General features: G+C 45.8%; 1 protein-coding gene across 3 annotated transcripts in view; it reads left to right on the top strand.

Moving 5' to 3' along the window:
• The window catches only part of B4GALT5 (beta-1,4-galactosyltransferase 5), a 46,591-nt gene that overhangs the window by 19,008 nt on the left and 7,773 nt on the right, over positions 1–19,810 (top strand). For 2 of the 3 annotated variants that reach the window (XM_073682631.1, XM_073682633.1), the window contains exons 2-7: positions 15,387–15,524; positions 16,923–17,036; positions 17,162–17,283; positions 17,413–17,529; positions 19,189–19,376; positions 19,478–19,600. In XM_073682631.1, coding sequence (XP_073538732.1) covers positions 15,387–15,524; positions 16,923–17,036; positions 17,162–17,283; positions 17,413–17,529; positions 19,189–19,376; positions 19,478–19,600 — 802 coding nt within the window. Of the gene's footprint in view, positions 1–12,335; positions 12,460–15,386; positions 15,525–16,922; positions 17,037–17,161; positions 17,284–17,412; positions 17,530–19,188; positions 19,377–19,477; positions 19,601–19,810 lie in introns of those variants that run through there. The other variant, XM_073682632.1, reaches the window with a different exon arrangement.

Genomic DNA, 19,810 nt, shown 5'->3' on the forward strand with positions numbered 1-19,810 from the left:
ACAGACCTCAGACAATGATCATCAGGAGACAAGGAAAACGCCCAGATTTGAGGTTCTTTATTCAATAGAGACACAATAATCCCTACACGCTGTAGTTCACTCCCAGAAGATCTAAGTCTGAGCTGAAAATACAACAAACAAGTGTTTTTAAATGAAAAAAAATCCTGTCATTTTCCCGAGAAACACTCAGGCAATCCTACCTTAGGTTCTTCATAGCGTTCTACAGGGTATTTACTCACGTACTGCTGAGGGCCGGCAACCTCCAGAGTCAACCCTTTCAAGCATTGAGCAAGCTCCTGGATGGTACTCATACTGAAGAAAACCCAGGGAAAAAAAACAAAACAAAACAACAACTTTTTTTTCCCTTTTTTTTTTTAAACGTGGCTGGACATACTGTTATGTACTGCAACTAAGAACTAAGGATTAGGGGGGAAAATCTGTCCCTGCACTAGGACTAAGCTTAAACCCTATGCTGGGGTGGGTGCCCTATTCCTTGTGAATAGCCCCACCGACACTCCTGCACTGAACTCAAAAGAAGACCTGAAGGAAGGGGAAAGGGGTCCCTAAAAGATCTAAGGACTGGGAGCAAAAACAGGAGACCTCCTAATAGAAAAGTTAGTTGCAGAAACGAAAATTAAAGGGAAAAAAACTGGTGGAACAAGAAGTCCCAGGATATCAATTGTCCTAAGCACAAAGAACTAACAAGGCTACTTAGCCAGAGAACAAGCGTAACAACACTGATGTCCAGCAAGGAGTGGGAGACAGGTGCTGAGTAATAAAGAGTGAGGAGATCACGTGACCAAGACAACCAGCACCAGAGGAAAAGACTAGAAGCCAGCAAACCACAAAAAGATGGCTGAAAAGTAAAACAACATAGATTCTAACATTAAGGATTAGTGTTGTTCAGTGTTGGGACCTGCTAGAAGCATAGCAGGAAAGCTTGGCGGGCCTGTGAGTAGCTGAACCCACGCCTGGGAAGGCTCTGCACCTGTCAGGCTCTGAGCGGCCCGGCGCGGCCGTTGCCCACGGTAACCTTTGTTATGGACTTGTGTTAACCCTGTTTACCTGTAAGTTTGGCTGAATAAAAGCTGCTTATGTTGGACTTGCTTGGGTCACTGCTTCAGTTACTGCACGGTGTGAACACCGCCGCCTTACAGCTTGATGGAGAATGTGGGCAATGTGACTGAGGCATACCCCACCGGCAGCTGCATGACCACAATCCGGCCGGCCACCTTTCAACCCAACCCCATGGACAAAATGGAGGAGCTGTTGAGGCAATTGGTCCTCACGCAGTGACAGCAGCAGGAGCAGTTCAAGCAGCAGGAGGAGCAGCTCAAGCAGCAGCACACCAATGAGCTGATCATGCAGCAGCTCACAGCCCTGCGGGAGACGCCAACGGCACCAGCCCCGGAACGTCGAGAGGCCCGGGACAGGGTTCGCTCAGCATTGAGGAAGATGGGACCAGAGGACGACGTGGAAGCCCTCCTGTCCATCTACGAATGTACAGCAGAGAGGGAAAATCTACCAGCCGGCCAGTGGGCAGAAGTGGTGGCTCCGTTTTTGATCGGCGATGCCCAGAAGGCCTACTTCGACCTCAATCGGGAGGACGCCCAGGACTACCAGAGGCTCAAAGGTGAGATCCTTGCCCGGCTGGGGGTCAATACGTACGTGAGGGCTCAGCTCGTGTTTTCATGGGCCTTTGTGGAGACCCGACCCGCCCGGTCTCAGGCTTATGACCTTCTGTAGCTGGTAAGGAGGTGGCTCCAGCCTGATACTTTGACTCCAGCCCAGATGGTGGAGAGGGTGGTGGTCGACTGGCCGGTGAGGACTCTGTCGGCCGCTATCCAACGTTGGGTGGGGCAAGGGGACCCCGGCACCCTCGACCAGGTGGTCAGCCTGATCAAGCGGTACTCGACCACTCAGGACTTTATACGGGACTCTGCCCCCTCGCGGCTGTCACATCGGACCCTGCCAGACCAGGAACTGGGAAAGGGGTCGCGTCCCTCTGCTGAGGACAGTCAGCACCATACTCGTGCTGAAGGGGAACCCCGGAGTGAGAGTGGCAGGAGACCAGTTTCCTCCCAAAAGGTCACAAGATCTAACAGTACCTCCGCCATTAGGTGCTGGTGGTGTCAGGGGCCGGGACACATGATTACTAACTGCCCCCTGACTATGGAGCCCATCGACTGCGGGTATAACCGCCGGGTCTCACTGTACACCCAGACCTTCTGCTCTGCGAGTGCCGACTCCCCGGACAGTGAACCCTAACTGTGCCAGGTACTGATTAATGGGTACCCAACGGTGGCCCTCTTAGACTCAGGGAGCCTAATGATTTTGGTACATGAGTCGCTGGTGGCAGGAGAGAACCCCAGAGGACAGACCGTCGGGGTTGTGTGTATCCATGCGGACCTCCGAGAATACCCAACCACGGAGGTAGTGTTGTCCACTCCATTTGGGGACACGAAACATGTGGTGGGGGTGGTAAAAACTCTTCCCTACGGGACTGTGTTGGGAAGAAACCTGCCCCTGTTCTGGACTCTGTGGAAAAACAAAAAACACTCTTCCCCGGTAAGTAAAATTTATTACAGGCGCTGTACCCGAAGAACCCGAGTCAGGGGTACTTGCCGTAGGGGTGTCCAACCTAGGGACAGAGTGTAACCCTGATAGGTTTCCCCTAGAGGTGCTGGCAGGAGAGATCGAGGAGACCCCATTGATCCCCGAGCAGGAGGTGTCTCGGAGCACTTTTGGGACAGCTCAGCTACAGGATCCCACCCTGACTCGGGCGCGGAAAAGGGTGTTAGAGGTAAATGGTGTAGCTCAACAGACCGGTGTAGATACTGTGATTCCACACGTGGTCAACGGTGAGTTGCTCTATAGGGTAGTCAAAATCAAGGACGAGGTCGTGGAACAGTTAGTGGTACCTCAGTCGTACCGTCGGGCGGTTCTGGAGATGGCACACACACACCTGCTGCGTGGACACATAGGGGTTAAAAAGACGCAAGAGCGTATCTTGCAGCGCCTGCTGGGTGGACACTTAGGGGTTAAAAAGATGCAAGAGCATATCTTGCAGCGGTTCTTTTGGCCGGGGATTTACGCGGAGGTTCAAAAGTACTGCGAATCCTGCCCCGAGTGTCAGCTGACCACACCCACCGCAAGCTTCCCTAGCCCATTCGTACCTCCGCCAGTGATAGAGGTACCTTTTGAACGGATTGCAATAGACTTGGTAGGGCCCATTGTAAAATCCGCTCTTGACCACCAACATATACTTGTGGTCGTCAACTGTGCAACCCGGTACCCGGAGGCTATACCGCTACAACACACCTCGGCAAAACTGATTGCACGGGAGCTGTTTGCCATGTTCTGGCGCCTTGGACTACCTAAAGAGATCCTGATGGATCAAGTGACCCCTTTTATGTCCAAGGTGACGAGGGAACTGTGCAAACTGCTAAAAACAAAACAATTGTGCACCTCGGCGTACCACCCTCAAACCAACGTGCTAGTAAAACGTTTCAATAAAACCCTCAAGTCCATGTTAAAAAAGGTGGTTTCTAAGGACGGAATCGATTGGGACATGTTACTACCCTATTTGATGTTCGCCGTCCGTGAGGTACCCCAGGCTTCCACAGGGTTCTCTGCCTTTGAGTTATTGTATGGCAGACACCCTAGGGGTCTGTTGGACGTAGCCAAAGAAACGTGGAAACAAGAGCCGACTTCACATAGGAGTATAATTGAACACGTGGCTAGTATGCAGGACTGGGTCGCAGCGGTCATGCCCATCATGAAGGAACATCTGTTAGATGCCCAGGCAGCACGTAGGCGCACATATAATAAAAGAGCCACGGTCAGGACTTGTAACAAGGGCGATCGGTAGTAAGTGTACTCTCAGCCAGGGGTGCGTCCGGGGGAGAGGTCAGGATAAGTGATGCTCTCCCTAAACAGCAGCGATGGGAGGCTCGCTCACTTGTGCAGCAGAATACCGACGAGTTCTCAGAGCTACTGGGTAGGACTGCGGTTCTCCAACATGACAGTGTCACCGAACCTGGGGTAAGGGTACGAATGAGACCGTACCGGGTACCCGAAGCCCGGAGGCAAGCCGGCATGGCTGAGGTAAAACAAATGCTCCAGTTTGGAGTCATCGAGGAATGCGCGAGTCACCAGGCGGTTTCTGTCTCTGCAAAATTTCAGTCTCTCTGTAGAAGTCGCAGGCAAACGCGGATGCCCTGTCCAGGGCACACTGTATGGTGACAAATGTTCAACCCCACAAGTTTGAACACAGGGGGGATATGTGAGGCAATGACTGGGATTGTATATAAGGGACTTTATATATCCCCCAGAATGTGTACACAGACCTATTAAACCCCTTGAAGTGCATTGCAGTCACAGACAAACCTGCGGCTGCAATGCAGGAATGTAGTATAGCAGGAATGCCCGGCGGGCCTGTGTGTAGCTGAACCCACGCCTGGGAAGGCTCTGCATCCATCAGGCTCTAACGGAAACCTTTATTTATGGACTTATGTAACCCGGCTGCGAACCGGAGGACTTTCTGTTTACCCGTAAGTTGCTGAATAAAAGCTGTTTATGTTGGAGCGGTTACCCCCCACATCACACCCAGCATCCACCGCGCGCTTTCCCAATGAATGGGGAGAGGCAGAGCGAGCGCGGTGGATGCCGGGTGTGACGTGGGGAGGTAACCCCGCCCACAGCCTGGCATCCACCTGGAACCAGGAAGAAAAAGGCCCCCGGCTGCTGCCAGCAATTGTCGTGACATCAGTGGATGTCAGAGCCGGCTGCAGCCGGGGGTCACGTAATGCCTGTGAGCAGCCAGTGATAGCGCCGCTCACAGGCATTATCTGCAACGGAAGGTATTTACAAAAATGCTTAGGGGCCCCGGGGGGTACATTGGGGGGGTAATCTAAAGTAGTGGACAACCCCTTTAAGCGATTGAACTCCCACTGATCAGAAAGTTATTACCTATCTCGTGGTTAGGTGATAACTTACAATGTTGAGAATCACCCTTTAAAATCATCTTCAAATGGAGAAGCATTTACATAATGTCTGCAGATCAGACCATCTCAGTAAGATCAGACACACTGATCCAAAGACATACTGATAGGGAATGTAGATTGTGAGCCCCAATGGGGACAGTGCCGATAATGTCTGTAAATTGTCTGAATTGTAAAGCGCAGCGGAATATGTTGGCGCTATATAAATAAAAAGATTATTATTCTTAGAACATAAGAGACAGACGTCTCTAAGAAAGTCCAATCATCATCCAGGGAACTAGTTCAGGCTCTTGGCTCTAATGAGTTCACAGTACTGGAGGCAATCAGTAGAGAGAGGTATGACATCTACATCGTACACTTGACATCTACATAAGGGTTGCCAGGAGGAGGCCACCACAGTCTAGAAAAACCTCAGGAGAAGACTAAACATTACCTATGAGCAGCAGGACCTCTGGAACAATAAACTGTGGACTAAGAAGTTAACAGGACTAGAAGGCACTAAAAACCATCTCACCAGAAATTACTATAAAGCTTGTTGATGGAGATGTTCTTTTTTACAACTGCTTTGCTGCATCTACTCTTGGAAAGATCAACCGCATAGAATTGAATTCTTCATTGTACCAGGGGGAGAATGAGGAAGTCAAATAGAAGAGGTGAGAACTATACAGTGAATAATGAGGGAGGAACTTGGATAGAAGAGATAAAGACTATTAGAAGAGGATGATGGCGTTTGATAGAAAAGGTGATGAGTTAGTGATCGGACTCAAAGGGTGGTTGTAAATGGCTTCACATCCAGCTGGATGAATGTCTCAAGTGGGGTACCACAGGGCTCCGTCCTGGGACCTGTATTGTTCAACATCTTTATCAATGATTTAGATGAAGGAATTGAGGGTAAACTGATTAAATTTGCTGATGACACAAAGCTAGGAGGGATAGCTAATACTAGAGAAGAGAGAGAGAGGATTCAAAAAGACCTAAATAAACTGGAGCAGTGGGCAGCAACCAACAGAATGGTTTTTAACAGGGAAAAATGCAAAGTACTACATCTGGGCAATAAAAATGAAAAAAGCATATACAGAATGGGAGGAATAGAGCTAAGCAACAGTACATGTGAAAAAGACTTAGGTATACTAATAGATCATAGACTGAACATGAGTCAACAGTGTGATGCAGCAGCAAAAAAGGCAAATACAATTCTGGGATGTATTAACAGAAGCATACAGTCTAGATCACGTGAAGTCATTATCGGTCTTTACTCCTCTTTGGTCAGACCTCATCTGGAATACTGTGTACAGTTTTGGGCACCACATTTTAAAAAAGACATAGACAAACTGGAGCAAGTTCAGAGAAGAGCGACCAGAATGGTGACTGGTCTGCAAACCATGTCCTATGAGGAACGGTTGCAGGATTTGGGAATGTTTAGCTTGCAAAAAAGAAGACTGAGAGGAGACTTAATAGCTGTCTACAAATATGTCAAGGGCTGTCACATTGTAGAAGGATCATCTTTATTCTCATTTGCACAAGGAAAGACTAGAAGCAATGGGATGAAACTAAATGGGAGGAGACACAGATTAAATATTAGAAAAAACTTTTTGACAGTTAGGGTGATTAATGAGTGGAACAGGCTGCCACGAGAGGTGGTGAGTTCCCCTTCAATGGACGTCTTCAAACAGAGGCTGGACAGACATCTGTCTGAGATGATCTAGTGAATCCTGCTTTGAGCAGGGGGTTGGACCAGATGACCCAGGAGGTCCCTTCCAACTCTACCATTCTATGATTCTATGATTCTATGAGTATACAGTGAAAAATTAGATCGTTTGATAGAAGACATGAATATGATGAAGTTGCATAAAAAAAGTAAAGAGTTTTTGATAAGGATCATGCATTTTGATAGAAGAGGTGAAGATTATTTGATGAGGATGTTGAAGTGTGATAGAATAGATGAAAAGTATAAGATGAGGATGACGAAGTTTGATAGAAGAGGTGATTGTTATACAGCGAGGATGATGGCATTTAATGGAAGAGGTGAAGACATACAATGAAGAACATTAAGTTAAAGAGCAAACGATGTGGATAGCATTAGGCTGCGTGCACACGATGCATTTTTCATGCGTTTATGCTGCGGAATTTCCGCAGCGGAAACGCATCAAAAACGCATGGTAATCCGCACCCCATGGTCCCCAATGGCATTCCGCAATGTCAATGCACATGCTGCGGATTTTTCCGCAGCGTTTCTGCAGCGCTCATAAATCCGCAGCATGTTCATTAATTTTGCGGAAGCGCCGCCATTAACTTGCATTGAGACGCATAGAATCCGTGTCTGTACATTTGTACAAGCGGATAATATGCGATTCAATGTGCGGATGGTACCCAGTTCTGGAGGAGAGGAGACTCTCATCCAGACCTGGGTACCATTGTACCTGTGAAAAAAAGAATAAAATAATAAAAGTTTATATTCACCTGTCCGGCGGCCCCTGCAGTGCTTCTCCTTCCAGGACCTGAGATGACGTCGCGGTCATGTGACCGCAGCCTGTCTCGCGAGATGCCGGCAAGCCAGGAAGGAACCAGGAAGGAGCGCGACGGCACACGCGGCGGCATCGGAGGTAAGTATAGCTTTTATTTTTTTATTTTTACGGTCACACTGTATAAATCAGGGGTCTCAAACACGCGGCCCGCGGGCCGCATGCGGCCCCTGAGGCTGCTTTATGCGGCCCGCAGGCACAGACCCCTTGACAATCCCGACCTGGTCCAGGAGGAGCCGCCGACAGCAGCGCTGAATTGCCACACAGAGACCGTCTCCCAGCACTGCATTTCCAATGCCAGCCGCTGGCCAATCAGAGGCCAGCAGCTGATATCTGCATGTCGGCGCAGCGAGTATGACGTCATTGCCATATGCAGATGTCAGCTGCTGGCCTCTGATTGGCCGGCGGCTGACATTGAAAATGCTGTGCTGGGAGACAGTCTCTGTGCGGCAATGCAGCGCTGCTGTCGGCGGCTCCTCCTGGACCAGGTCGGGATCGTCAAGGGGTCGGACTCTGTGGTGCCTGCGGGCCACATCTGCAGGAAGGCCGCCGAGGGAACGGAGGACAGGTGAGAATCATCTTTTTTTTTTTCTATTTTATGTGTGTGAAGAACAGCACAGGGGGCACAGAGCCACAACATGGGGACCGGGATGGGGCACAGAGCCACAAGAGGGGACCTGGATGGGGCACATAGCCACAAGATGGGGACCTGGCTGGGGCACATAGCCACAAGATGGGGACCTGGATGGGGAACATTGCCACAGGATGGGGACCTGGATGGGGCACATTAGTACAAGATGGGGACCTGGATGGGGCACATTAGTACAAGATGGGCGCCAGGATGGGGCACGTTGCCACAGGATGGGGACCTGGATGGGGCACATAGCCACAAGATGGGGACCTGGATGGGGCACAGAGCCACAAGATGGGGACCTGGATGGGGCACAGAGCCACAAGATGGGGACCTGGATGGGGCACAGCCACAAGATGGGGACCTGGATGGGGCACATAGCCACAAGATGGGGACCTGGATGGGGCACATAGCCACAAGATGGGGACCTGGATGGGGCACATAGCCACAAGATGGGGACCTGGATGGGGCACATAGCCACAAGATGGGGACCTGGATGGGGCACATTGCCACAGGATGGGGACCTGGATGGGGCACATAGCCCCAAGATGGGGACCTGGATGGGGCACATTAGTACAAGATGGGCGCCAGGATGGGGCACGTTGCCACAGGATGGGGACCTGGATGGGGCACATTAGTACAAGATGGGCGCCAGGATGGGGCACGTTGCCACAGGATGGGGACCTGGATGGGGCACATAGCCACAAGATGGGGACCTGGATGGGGCACAGAGCCACAAGATGGGGACCTGGATGGGGCACAGAGCCACAAGATGGGGACCTGGATGGGGCACAGAGCCACAAGATGGGGACCTGGATGGGGCACAGAGCCACAAGATGGGGACCTGGATGGGGCACAGAGCCACAAGATGGGGACCAGAGCCACAAGATGGGGACCTGGATGGGGAACATTGCCACAGGATGGGGACCTGGATGGGGCACATAGCCCCAAGATGGGGACCTGGATGAGGCACATTAGTACAAGATGGGCGCCAGGATGGGGAACGTTGCCACGTTGCCACAGGATGGGGACCTGGATGGGGCACATAGCCACAGGATGGGGACCTGGATGGGGCACATTAGTACAAGATGGGGACTTGGATGGGGAACATTACTACAAGATGTTTTCCATTATTACTATATGATGCTAATTGTAAGACAATATTACTGTATGTGGCCAATTGGGGGAAATAAAATTGTAAAAAAAATAAAAAATAAAATAAAGCATGAAAAAATATTGGGCACTAAAAATGCTGTTTTATATGTAAACTAAAGTAAACACAAAAAAGTGCACGTTTATTATCACCACATCCATAACGACCCAAGCCATAAAAAAATAAACACGGCAAAAATGTTCAAAAGGTGTATACAAAAAAAATGGTATCACTAAAAATGGCACATTGAACAAAGAATGCGGCCCCCCAAATTCAAATTTTTTCCATGTGCGGCCCATATACCCAGCCGAGTTTGAGACCCCTGGTATAAATCCATGCTGTTTGCATGGATTTATACAGTGTGACCTAGTTGTCAAGCACTTTCCAAGTGATGCTATCGCCTGGAAAGTGCTTGTCAGTCCGCATGCGGAAACACATGCGTTGACGCATGTGGATACGCATGTGAATCCGCATGTATTCCGCATGTATTCTGCAGGAAAAACGCATGCACAATCTGCATGCGTTTTTTCTGCCAGGGTGATGCAGAAATGCTGCAGAAATTTTCTGCTTCATTTCTGCATCGTGGGCACATAGCCTAAGAGGTGGGGAGTGTATAATGCAGATTTCAACGTATTCACATCCTATCTGTAGGGGACATTTATCTTCCAAAGGTGGCGAAACGAGATAGAAATTTTGTGTAATACATTAGAGCAATGACTGCAAAACTGTCAGACCCCCATTACTGTCCACCAAAGTGAATCAACAGAGTGGCTACTGAAAATACTATAAACAACAGATGACTTATGAATTTTAATTAAACTTTTATGAAGATGCCGTGATGAGTAAATCAAGAAAGGAGAAACTGGACAAAAGACTGTAGAAGTCGATGAAAAAGACTGATTGTGGTCAGTGCCTCCGCAAATTAGTGGAAATTAAATAAAAAGTGGTAGAGGTTCTTCTAGAGCAGTGGTGGTGAACCTATGACACGCGTGCCAGAGGGGGCACGGAGAACCCTCCCGGTGGGCACGTGTGCCATCCACTCAGCACTGCCGCTGCCACTACTCTCCTCAGCACACGCGCCATCCTCCTCTCACTAGCGCCATGGCCACTCTCTCCTGCATGCGCGCCCTCCCATCAGGGTGCGCGGCCTGATGGGAGGGTGCGCGGCTGAATGCAGAGGAGAGTGGCCGCGCGGCACTAGTGATGGGGAGGGTGAGGGGATGGCACCCGTGCCCACAGGTAAGACTGTGATATATGAAGAGACAAGACAGCGTTGGAACGGGCAGAGGTGAGGAGTTATTTATTTTTATTTTTTTTAATCTGGGGCCATTATACTGTATGGAGCATCATGTGGGGCATTATTCTGTATGGAGCACTATGTGGGACCATTATACTGTATGGAGCATCATGTGGGGCCATTATACAATATGGGCACTATGTGGAGCCATTATACAGTATGGAGCATCATGAGGGGTCATTATACAGTATGGAGCAGCATGTGGGGCCATTATTCTGTATGGAACACTATGTGAGGCCCATTACACTGTATGGAGCATTATGTGAGGATCATTACACTGTATGGACCACTATGTGAGGCCCATTACACTCTATGGAGCACTATGTGGGGCCCACTATACTGTATGGAGGACTATGTGGGGCTCACTATAGTGTATGGAGCACTATGTTGGGCCTATTACACTGTATTGAGCACAATGTGGGACCCATCACACTGTATTGAGCATAGTGTGGGGCCCATTACACTGTATTGAGCACAGTGTGGGGCCATTACACTGTATGGAGCACTATGTGGGGCCCATTACACTGTATGGAGCACTATGTGGGGCCCATTGCACTGTATGGAGGGCTATGTGGGGCCCATTATACTGTATGGAGAGCTATGTGGGGCCCATTATACTGTATGGATCACTATGTGGGGCTCGTTATACTTCATGGGGCACTATGTGGGGCCCATTATACTGTATGGAGCACTATGTGGGTGGGCTATTATACTGTATGGAGGACAATGTGGGGCCATTATACTGTATGGAGCACTTTTTCTGGCCATTATACTGTATTGAGGGCTGTGTGGAGATTACAGTTGGAGAATCATACTGTAATGTGGTCACCATTCTTTGTTGGGGGGATTGAGGGAGGTGGAGTACAGTAGGGTCATCATACTGTGCGTGTGGAGGAATTCACTGTGGGGATATTATACTCTGTTTGTGGGCACTTTTGTTTGCATCATACTTTATCTGTTTTATTCAAGATTTTTTATCCTTTATTATTACATATTTAAATTAGGCCATTGGGTTATATGCCTTTTACTGCTCTTACATAACATATTATATTATTCCACTATAATTCCAAAAGTTAATCGTTTTATTTGATAAGGAAAAACTTCAATTGTAGTCATTTTTTTTAACAAATATCAAGGTTGGCCGTCAACTTTGTCCAAGCTTTTAACTTTGGCCCTCTGTGCATTCGAGTTTGACATCCCTGTCTTAAAGGGTTATTCTCACCATAATAAAGGGTTACAATTGAAAAGAGGTTGTAAAAACAAACAACTTTGCAATTTTACTTTTGATTAAAAATCCTCTCCATTCTCAAGAACAGACATCCTCTGGTGGCTAGTATCTTAGGCTTGGAGTGCAGAGCTTACAAGCTATTTGCTATAGACTCTATAGAGCGCTAATGTTTGAGTTCTTTTTCTAAACTAAAACCTCAGTATTGCCGTGTTGGTACTTTGCGATACAAAAATATCCAGCCTGAGTTTTAGAGGATGAGGTGAACTGAGAAGTATGTTAGTTCATGACTATTTAACTTTTTTAAAGTTTTTGCCAAAAATTATGGATATTATATTTACCTGATGCTTTCACTGGAGACATGATGAAAAGCCCTGAGATATCTGATTCTGTTTTATTTTTCTGCTTTTAGACGTAAGTAAGTGGTAAATGAAGGAGTCAGATAGAAGAGGTGAGGAGTTTTAATATCGGAAGTGTTTTATTCTTTTCGGTAGATCTTGGAAAACATGAAGATAATGACGGCTCTGGGATTATAAAGACAAGAACTAGTTTCCTCTTGAGACGCTGGGTCTTGTTTTGCATTTCTAGCACAGTGCCGGTTCTTCCCTCGTGACTCAATTACCTCCAGGTAACAAGTGATTCCTCACGCCGTTCTTGAAGTGACATGATGTAACAAGGTCGTTGAGGATGCAAGGGACTAGCACTTGTGATTTTAGGGAAGCCAAACTTATTTTGCCTTTTTCAGACTAAATTAGTGTCTGTGACATTTCTGCTGGATTGTCAAAACGAGGAAGTACAGTACAGACCAAAAGTTTGGACACACCTTCTCATTTAAAGATTTTTCTGTATTTTCATGACTATAAAAATTGTACATTCACACTGAAGGCATCAAAACTATGAATTAACACATGTGGAATTATATACTTAACAAAAAAGTGTGAAACAACTGAAAATATGTCTTATATTCTAGGTTCTTCAAAGTAGCCACCTTTTGCTTTGATAACTGCTTTGCACACTCTTGGCATTCTCTTGATGGGCTTCTTTAAATGAGAAGGTGTGTCCAAACTTTTAGTCTGTACTGTACATGATTTGCCCATCTAGTTTGTAGCTGGTGGTGAACATAGGTCAGTAGGTTCACCGCAGAAGCCGGCTAGACTTTCTTAGAAACAATGGAAGCTGATAGAGATTATTGATGGACTTTAGTCGCAAAACAATGACTCGTATACACAGGTTTATACTCATTCGTATCTCAGCCATCTAATAAGTGACTATGCTTGGGACTGCATCTTGGGAATCTTACCAGAAATGTCTATGTACTGTAAGGTATATATACGGTAACAAGAGGTTTTGCAGAAAATGACCCCGGGGGATGACGTTGAGGCCTTCCTGACCGTGTTTGAAAGGGTCGCCGAGAGGGAAAAACTTCCGCCAGAGCAGTGGGCAGAGGTACTGGCGCCATACTTGACAGGAGAGCCCCAGAAGACGTACTATGATTTGGCTTTTCAGGATGCCTAAGAGTATGGCAAACTAAAAACTGAGATTCTCGTGTGCTTGGGGGTGACAATGTCTATAAGGGCGCAGCGGGTTCACCGCTGGGTGTATCACCGGGGCAAAGCACCTCGCTCCCAAATGTTTGACTTGTTGCACCTGGTCCAGAAATGGCTGCTGCCGGAGTCATCTACGCCTGCGCAGATGGTAGAGCGGGTGGTGATGGACCGGTTTGTGCACTCCCTACCGAGGCCTCTACATACTTGGGTTGCCCAGGTTGATCCCCGGAATGTGGATGAACTGGTCGTACTGGTCAAGAGATACCAGGGGGTTGAAGGTTCTTTGGGAAGACAGCCCACTCAATACTCCAATGGTTTAAAGACTTTAAGGCTGCGTGCCCACTATGCATTTTTCAAGCGTTTTTGCCGCAGAATTTCCGCAGTGAAAACGCTTAAAAAACACTTGGTAATACGTGCCCCATGGTCCCCACTGATAATCCACATGTGCTATGCAAATGCTGCCGAAAATCATTGCGGAAAAATACGCAGCATGTCCGTTAATTTTGCGGACACGCAGCGTAATTGCCGCCATTGACTTGCATTGAATCGCATAATATCTGTATGAGCACATGTGCACAAGCCGATATTATGCGATTCAATGTGCCTATGGTACCCGGGTCTGGAAAAGAGGAGACTCTCCTCCAGACTCGGGTACCATAGAACCTGTTAAAAAAAGAATTTAAAATAAAAAATAAAGATTATACTTACCGTCCGATGGCCCCCGGTGTTTTCTCCGCTGCATCCGGTCTGTTGTATGGGTCGCGGTGGTGTGAAAGGACCTGCCATGACCTTATATAGTCATGTGACAGGTCACACGACCGCTGACGTCGGAGGTCGCGTGACCTGTCACATGACTAAATGACGTCATGGAAGGTCCTTTCACACCACCGCAGGCCATACAACAGACTGGACGTAGCGGAGAAAACACCAGGGGCCATCGGAAGGTAAGTATAATCTTTATTTTTTACCATTCTTATTCTTTTTTTTTAACTATTGCTTGGTCACACTATATAAATCCAAGCCTGTTGAATGGATTTATATAGTGTGACCAAGTTGTCAAGCACTTTTCCAAGTGATGCTAAAATCGCTTGGAAAAGCGCTTGATAACCCGCATGCAGAAATGCATGCAAAAACGCTTGAAAAACACTGCTACCTGGCAGGAAAAATGCATCTAAAATCCGCATGCGTTTTTCCTGCCAGGGAGAAGCGGAAAAAATATGCAGCATTTCTGCATCGTGGGCACTTAGCCTTAATTCTGGTAACAGTCTCAGGGGTTCATTGGCTACTAATCGTTATTATTGATAGGTGTAAATGTAACTTTTTGGACTAGGAGAAGATTTCTGCCTTGACTGCCTGGCGCCCCTATGTATGTGCACTGCTGCTGATGGATTAGCGTGAGAATCAGTATATCTGTTGGCACAGGATAAGTTTTGTCTCTTTCGGGGTGACATATGATGTCGATATGTGCGTTTTTTATTCTTTTTTTATATTTGCACAAAGTATTACTCTTTAGAAGAATTACAAGACTATAAAAATCACAGGATCATTCATGTTGTAAAGATGCTGCGCTGCTCCGAAAGTCGCCCAATCACATTGGATCAAAGTCATGGAAATAGCAAATTTTGATCACTTTGGTCAACGATCATTTGTAAATTATGCACAAACTATCTTCTCAGTGGCCGATGGCTGCCTATTGTCTACCAAAAATGTGATCTGACTAGTTGGATTTTTCTTTTTGGGCTGTAGTCATCTGAAACTACATGTGAACGGTATGAATCCGACTCGGTTGATCAGTTGTGTTTTGACTGGTCATAGTTTTATGTCTATGTCCAGCTTAAGATGTCTACTGTTGATGGTTTTACTGATATGGAGAAGTCACAGAGGTGTCTGAGGAGAACATGAGGACCACCATTGGTATAAATTGGTGGAGTATTCCCCACAATGAAGCTTAATGTGGATTAACTGGTGGGCCACCATTTAATTGTTTATCCCTGTTCTATCTTCACAGTAAACACTTACCTTTTTATGATGCAAGCTCATGGGATGATCATCCGGGAGAACATACGGACGATGGGAGTCCAAATGTATGAACAAGTGGTGCGTGGAGCTTACGCCTTGAGGAACAACAGCAGCATTAATGACACAGGTTTGTGTCCCGATTCCTGCAGTAACATGTTGACCACCGTAACCTGCAGTCCTGCATGACCTGTATAGATTGCAGTTTCTTGCAGCGACCTGCATGTAACTATGTGTGCACACCACATCCACAGGCAGTTATTGGGCTAGAATTGAGGTTCAGCGGGAAATATTAGAGGTTTTAGGTTACGTCATAGAGACGCTACGGTAGGCAAGTCCACCATATGTACCGTATATCACCAGGAACGTCACATGCTTCAAAGCATTGTTCTGATACTGGAGGTATCATTTATGAAGGCAGGTAAGAATGTAATAAGCTCCTGTATAGCAGTTCAACAGAGACTCAAGGAGACTTGATCTGAAACGTTACAGCGGGTATGACAGAAGCGATGCCCGCGGTCTAAAGAGAGGGTTGTGCCTAAATTCATCTTCCGTTGCTCCATAGTTCTTACTTTTATGATGGGGCATTGAGTGTTAAGGACAAGTGTGAGATACTTTTGGATTAATGTGTACAGTTGAATTAACAGTTGATGTATTAGGACAGTGTTTCCCAAACTTCAGTCCTCACGGCCCCCAACAGATCATGCTTTCAGGATTCCTTAGTATTGCACCAAAGCTGTTGCAATTTCTGTAATTCCATCACCTGTACAATACTAGGGAAATCCTGAAAACATGATCTGCTGGGGTCCGTGAGGACTGGAGTTTGGGAAACACTATATTAAGATATGTGCACACAACGTCTTTTCCAAAAGCGTAAACCCGCAGTTTTTTTTTTCAAGAAGAAGACGCTTCAAGAAACCCCATCATTTTTTATGCATTTTTTTAGCATTTTTTGGGGTTGTTTCCTAAGCATTTTTTCAATGTTTATGGGCAATGGTGTTTTTTTCTTTTAGCGTTTTTCAAGTGTTTTAGGGTATCCTTTTAACTTGCATTTTCTGGACATTTGTAACTTTAACAGTGAAGAAACCACTAGTGGTTTTTCAAGCAGAAATGCTGGCAAAACGCTCAAAAGACACTTGGTCATCTTCTCAGTGTCTTTTGAGTTTGTATTTGCAAGTGTCTTCAGTTCAGGAAACTCCTGAAAAATGGACCGGTCACTTCTTTTAACTACTTGGCTTTTTTGGAAGACTGAAGTGGTTTAAAGTTGTTCAAAAGACTGAACTTATGACCAGCAAGTTGTTTTTGAAGAGAAATGCATATGTTCATTGTTTTGAGCGTTTAGTTGGTGCTTTTCCAGGTGGGTTACAGAGCGGACTTTCTTAAAAAAAAACCTTTGAGTGAACATACCCTTCGTGGATAGCTACTCCAAAAGATGTGAATTTTTGCTTTTAGACATCTGCTTCTGTTTTGCAACCATCATGTGAAGGACTTAATGCTTGCTCCTTATTTATGTTTTTTGTTCCTTCAGAAATCCCTATTAATTTGAACCAAAATGAATCATTTATTCAGGCGACAACTTTCCTCCCTCCGTTCTTCACTTTTCTCCCTCACCAGCCGTGCCCGGAGCGTCTCCCCTTCATGAGTAAGTAGGCAGTGTACCCAGCAGAACCTGGTCTCTTGTCTTTTTCAGTTCCAGGCTGGGGACTATTGCTCTCCTTTTGCTCTGCTGTGGGTTTCCCTCTTACTTGTGGTTGTATTAATATTTAGGAGGTGCAGTTGATGTGAACATGAGTGAGGTGGAGATGGCCGACGTCCACAAGATGTTTGCCAAGGACTTTATAAAAATGGGAGGTCACTGGAAGCCAAGTGATTGTGTTCCACAATGGAAGGTAAAAACCTGAAAAGATGGCAGATGCGTTAATGTGACAATATTTGTAAAGTAATGCAGTGTTGGGGGTTCATGATCTGTATTGTCTAGGGATCCAGTATTGCTCTGATATTCATATCTGTGCATCCAGGTCGCCATTCTCATCCCATTTCGGAATCGTCATGAGCATCTTCCCGTTCTGTTCAAACATCTGATCCCAATGCTGCAGAATCAACGTTTGCAATTTGCCTTCTACGTCATTGAGCAAGTAAGTGTCACAGATTCTCATTCACATTGATGAGCAGATTAACATTATTGTTTGTGGCCACAGCAGGTTTTCTGTCATTTGGTCCCTAATGTTTCAAGTATTTCAGGACTAGCCACCTAGAAGTCTCCCTTCACCACGAGGCTGCCAAATTAATTGTATTCTCCTAATGCAAAAATTCTGGATCATATTTTTAGAACCATGCTATTCCTCTGTTATTCCTCCTAGAAATGTATGAATAAAAGGACATCTGGGTGTTACCAATTGGACGTGTGTCCCTACACACTCTAACACTGTCCAATCAGTACTGCCAGTGTAGGGGACACACCCCCTTAACAAAGGGAAATAGTAACACCCACTTGGAAATTAACGTATACATTTCTAGGAGAAACGAAGAGAAACGGCACAACACACAATTATAACAAAAGAAGCTCCAGAATTCTTATTTCACGTAGAATCTAAATATTTGCTAAAATAGACAATGTCAGAAGCTTACACTATTATTTTCACTATTATTATAAGCTTAGACTATTATTTTCAGATTTGAAAGCATTATCCCTTATTGAGGACTGTGATATAAATTAAAGTATAACCTTAATAAGTCCAATTAATAATCTATTTCATATTTCATACACACCATCCTGAGGAAATTTAAAAACACAATTTGGGACAAAACTGACTGTAAGATATTGCTAGTAATCATTAGTGTGTTACATGCCACTTTTAGAAACTCCCCAATAGTTAAATCTTATTATAACTAATTATTCTGTGAATATACTAGCATTGAGACACCAGGTATCATTCAAATCATTTTTTGCATTTTCAAGATCAGTCACACCCATTATTTTAAAACAACACTTAGAGCCTCCCAACATATTTTGCCTGTTCACATCATCAGAGGAATCAGGCTAGTATACAACACTCATAGCCTCCCCGATATGTTTCAACTGCGTGTGTCATCAGGGGAACAAGGCTAGTGTACAACACTCATAACTTCCGCAACATGTTTCGCCTGCTGTTGTCATCAAGGGAACGAGGCTATTATACAACACTCATAACCTCCTCGACATGTATTGCCTGCTCGTGTCATCAAGGGAATGAGGCTATTATACAACACTCATAATCTCCCCAACATGTTTCGCCTGCTGGTGCCATCAGGGGAACTAAACTATGAAAATTACAGCAAAGTAATATATAGTAGTGTTGTAGACTGCAACACTACAATGCCTGATTTGAATGATAACTAGTGTTTAAATACCAGTATATATACAGAATAGTTAGTTACAGTGAGATTTAACCACTGGAGAGTTTCTATAAGTGGCATGTAATGCATTAATGATTATATTACAGTCAGATCGTTCCCGAATTGTGATTATAAATTTCTCCGGGAAGGTATGTATAAAATATAAGATAAATTATTAATTGTACTAATATAGGTTATATTTTACTTTATTTTAAAGTCCTGAAAAGGGATAATCTTTTGCCTTTGGCAGTCTGTAAATAATAAGAGTATTGGTCTCATCCCTATCTTGGACATTCAGTGTTGGTATAGCCCTAATCTTAGTGATCAGCTGTGGGTTGAGAGTGGGTTCAGGCTATCACTCGCAGTTACGGGAGCCGTTCGCATTTAACATGGCTTTCCTTATATGTTTATCTCTGCAGACTGGGAATCAACCATTTAATCGAGCAATGCTCTTTAATATCGGCTTCCTTGAAGCCATGAAGGACCTCGAATGGGACTGTTTGATATTTCATGACGTCGACCATATTCCAGAGAACGACCGCAATTATTATGGCTGCCAGAACATGCCACGACATTTTGCTGTTAAGTTGGACAAATACATGTACCTGTAAGTTACTATCATCTAGCGCACTGTCCTATAAAACCTCATCACAGAAGATGGAGGAGCTGTGACGTTATGCTGACATGTTCCATGCTCTCCTCCCACAGGCTACCGTACAATGACTTCTTTGGAGGCGTTAGCGGTCTTACAGTGGAGCAGTTTCATAACATTAATGGATTCCCCAATGCGTTCTGGGGTTGGGGTGGGGAAGATGATGATCTCTGGAACAGGTAATGTAATTGGGTGTCCATTATCTGAGACCTTATCTTAATGGGAGAAACAGCATTTCCTCTGAGCTTCTCATGTTCTCTTCTGCTCTTAGTGGTGAGCAATGTAACTGAGGACTCTGAAATAGGCCAGTTTAACACAACCAATATTCAAAGTATAGACCGCGATGTCCCCTGACCTGAACTCAGCCTTATAGGAATAAGTCATAGTGT

This window comes from Phyllobates terribilis, unplaced genomic scaffold, assembly GCF_046119375.1.
Source record: "Phyllobates terribilis strain yellow unplaced genomic scaffold, ASM4611937v1 Scaffold_5__5_contigs__length_657084704, whole genome shotgun sequence".
Classification (NCBI taxonomy): Eukaryota; Metazoa; Chordata; class Amphibia; order Anura; family Dendrobatidae; genus Phyllobates; species Phyllobates terribilis.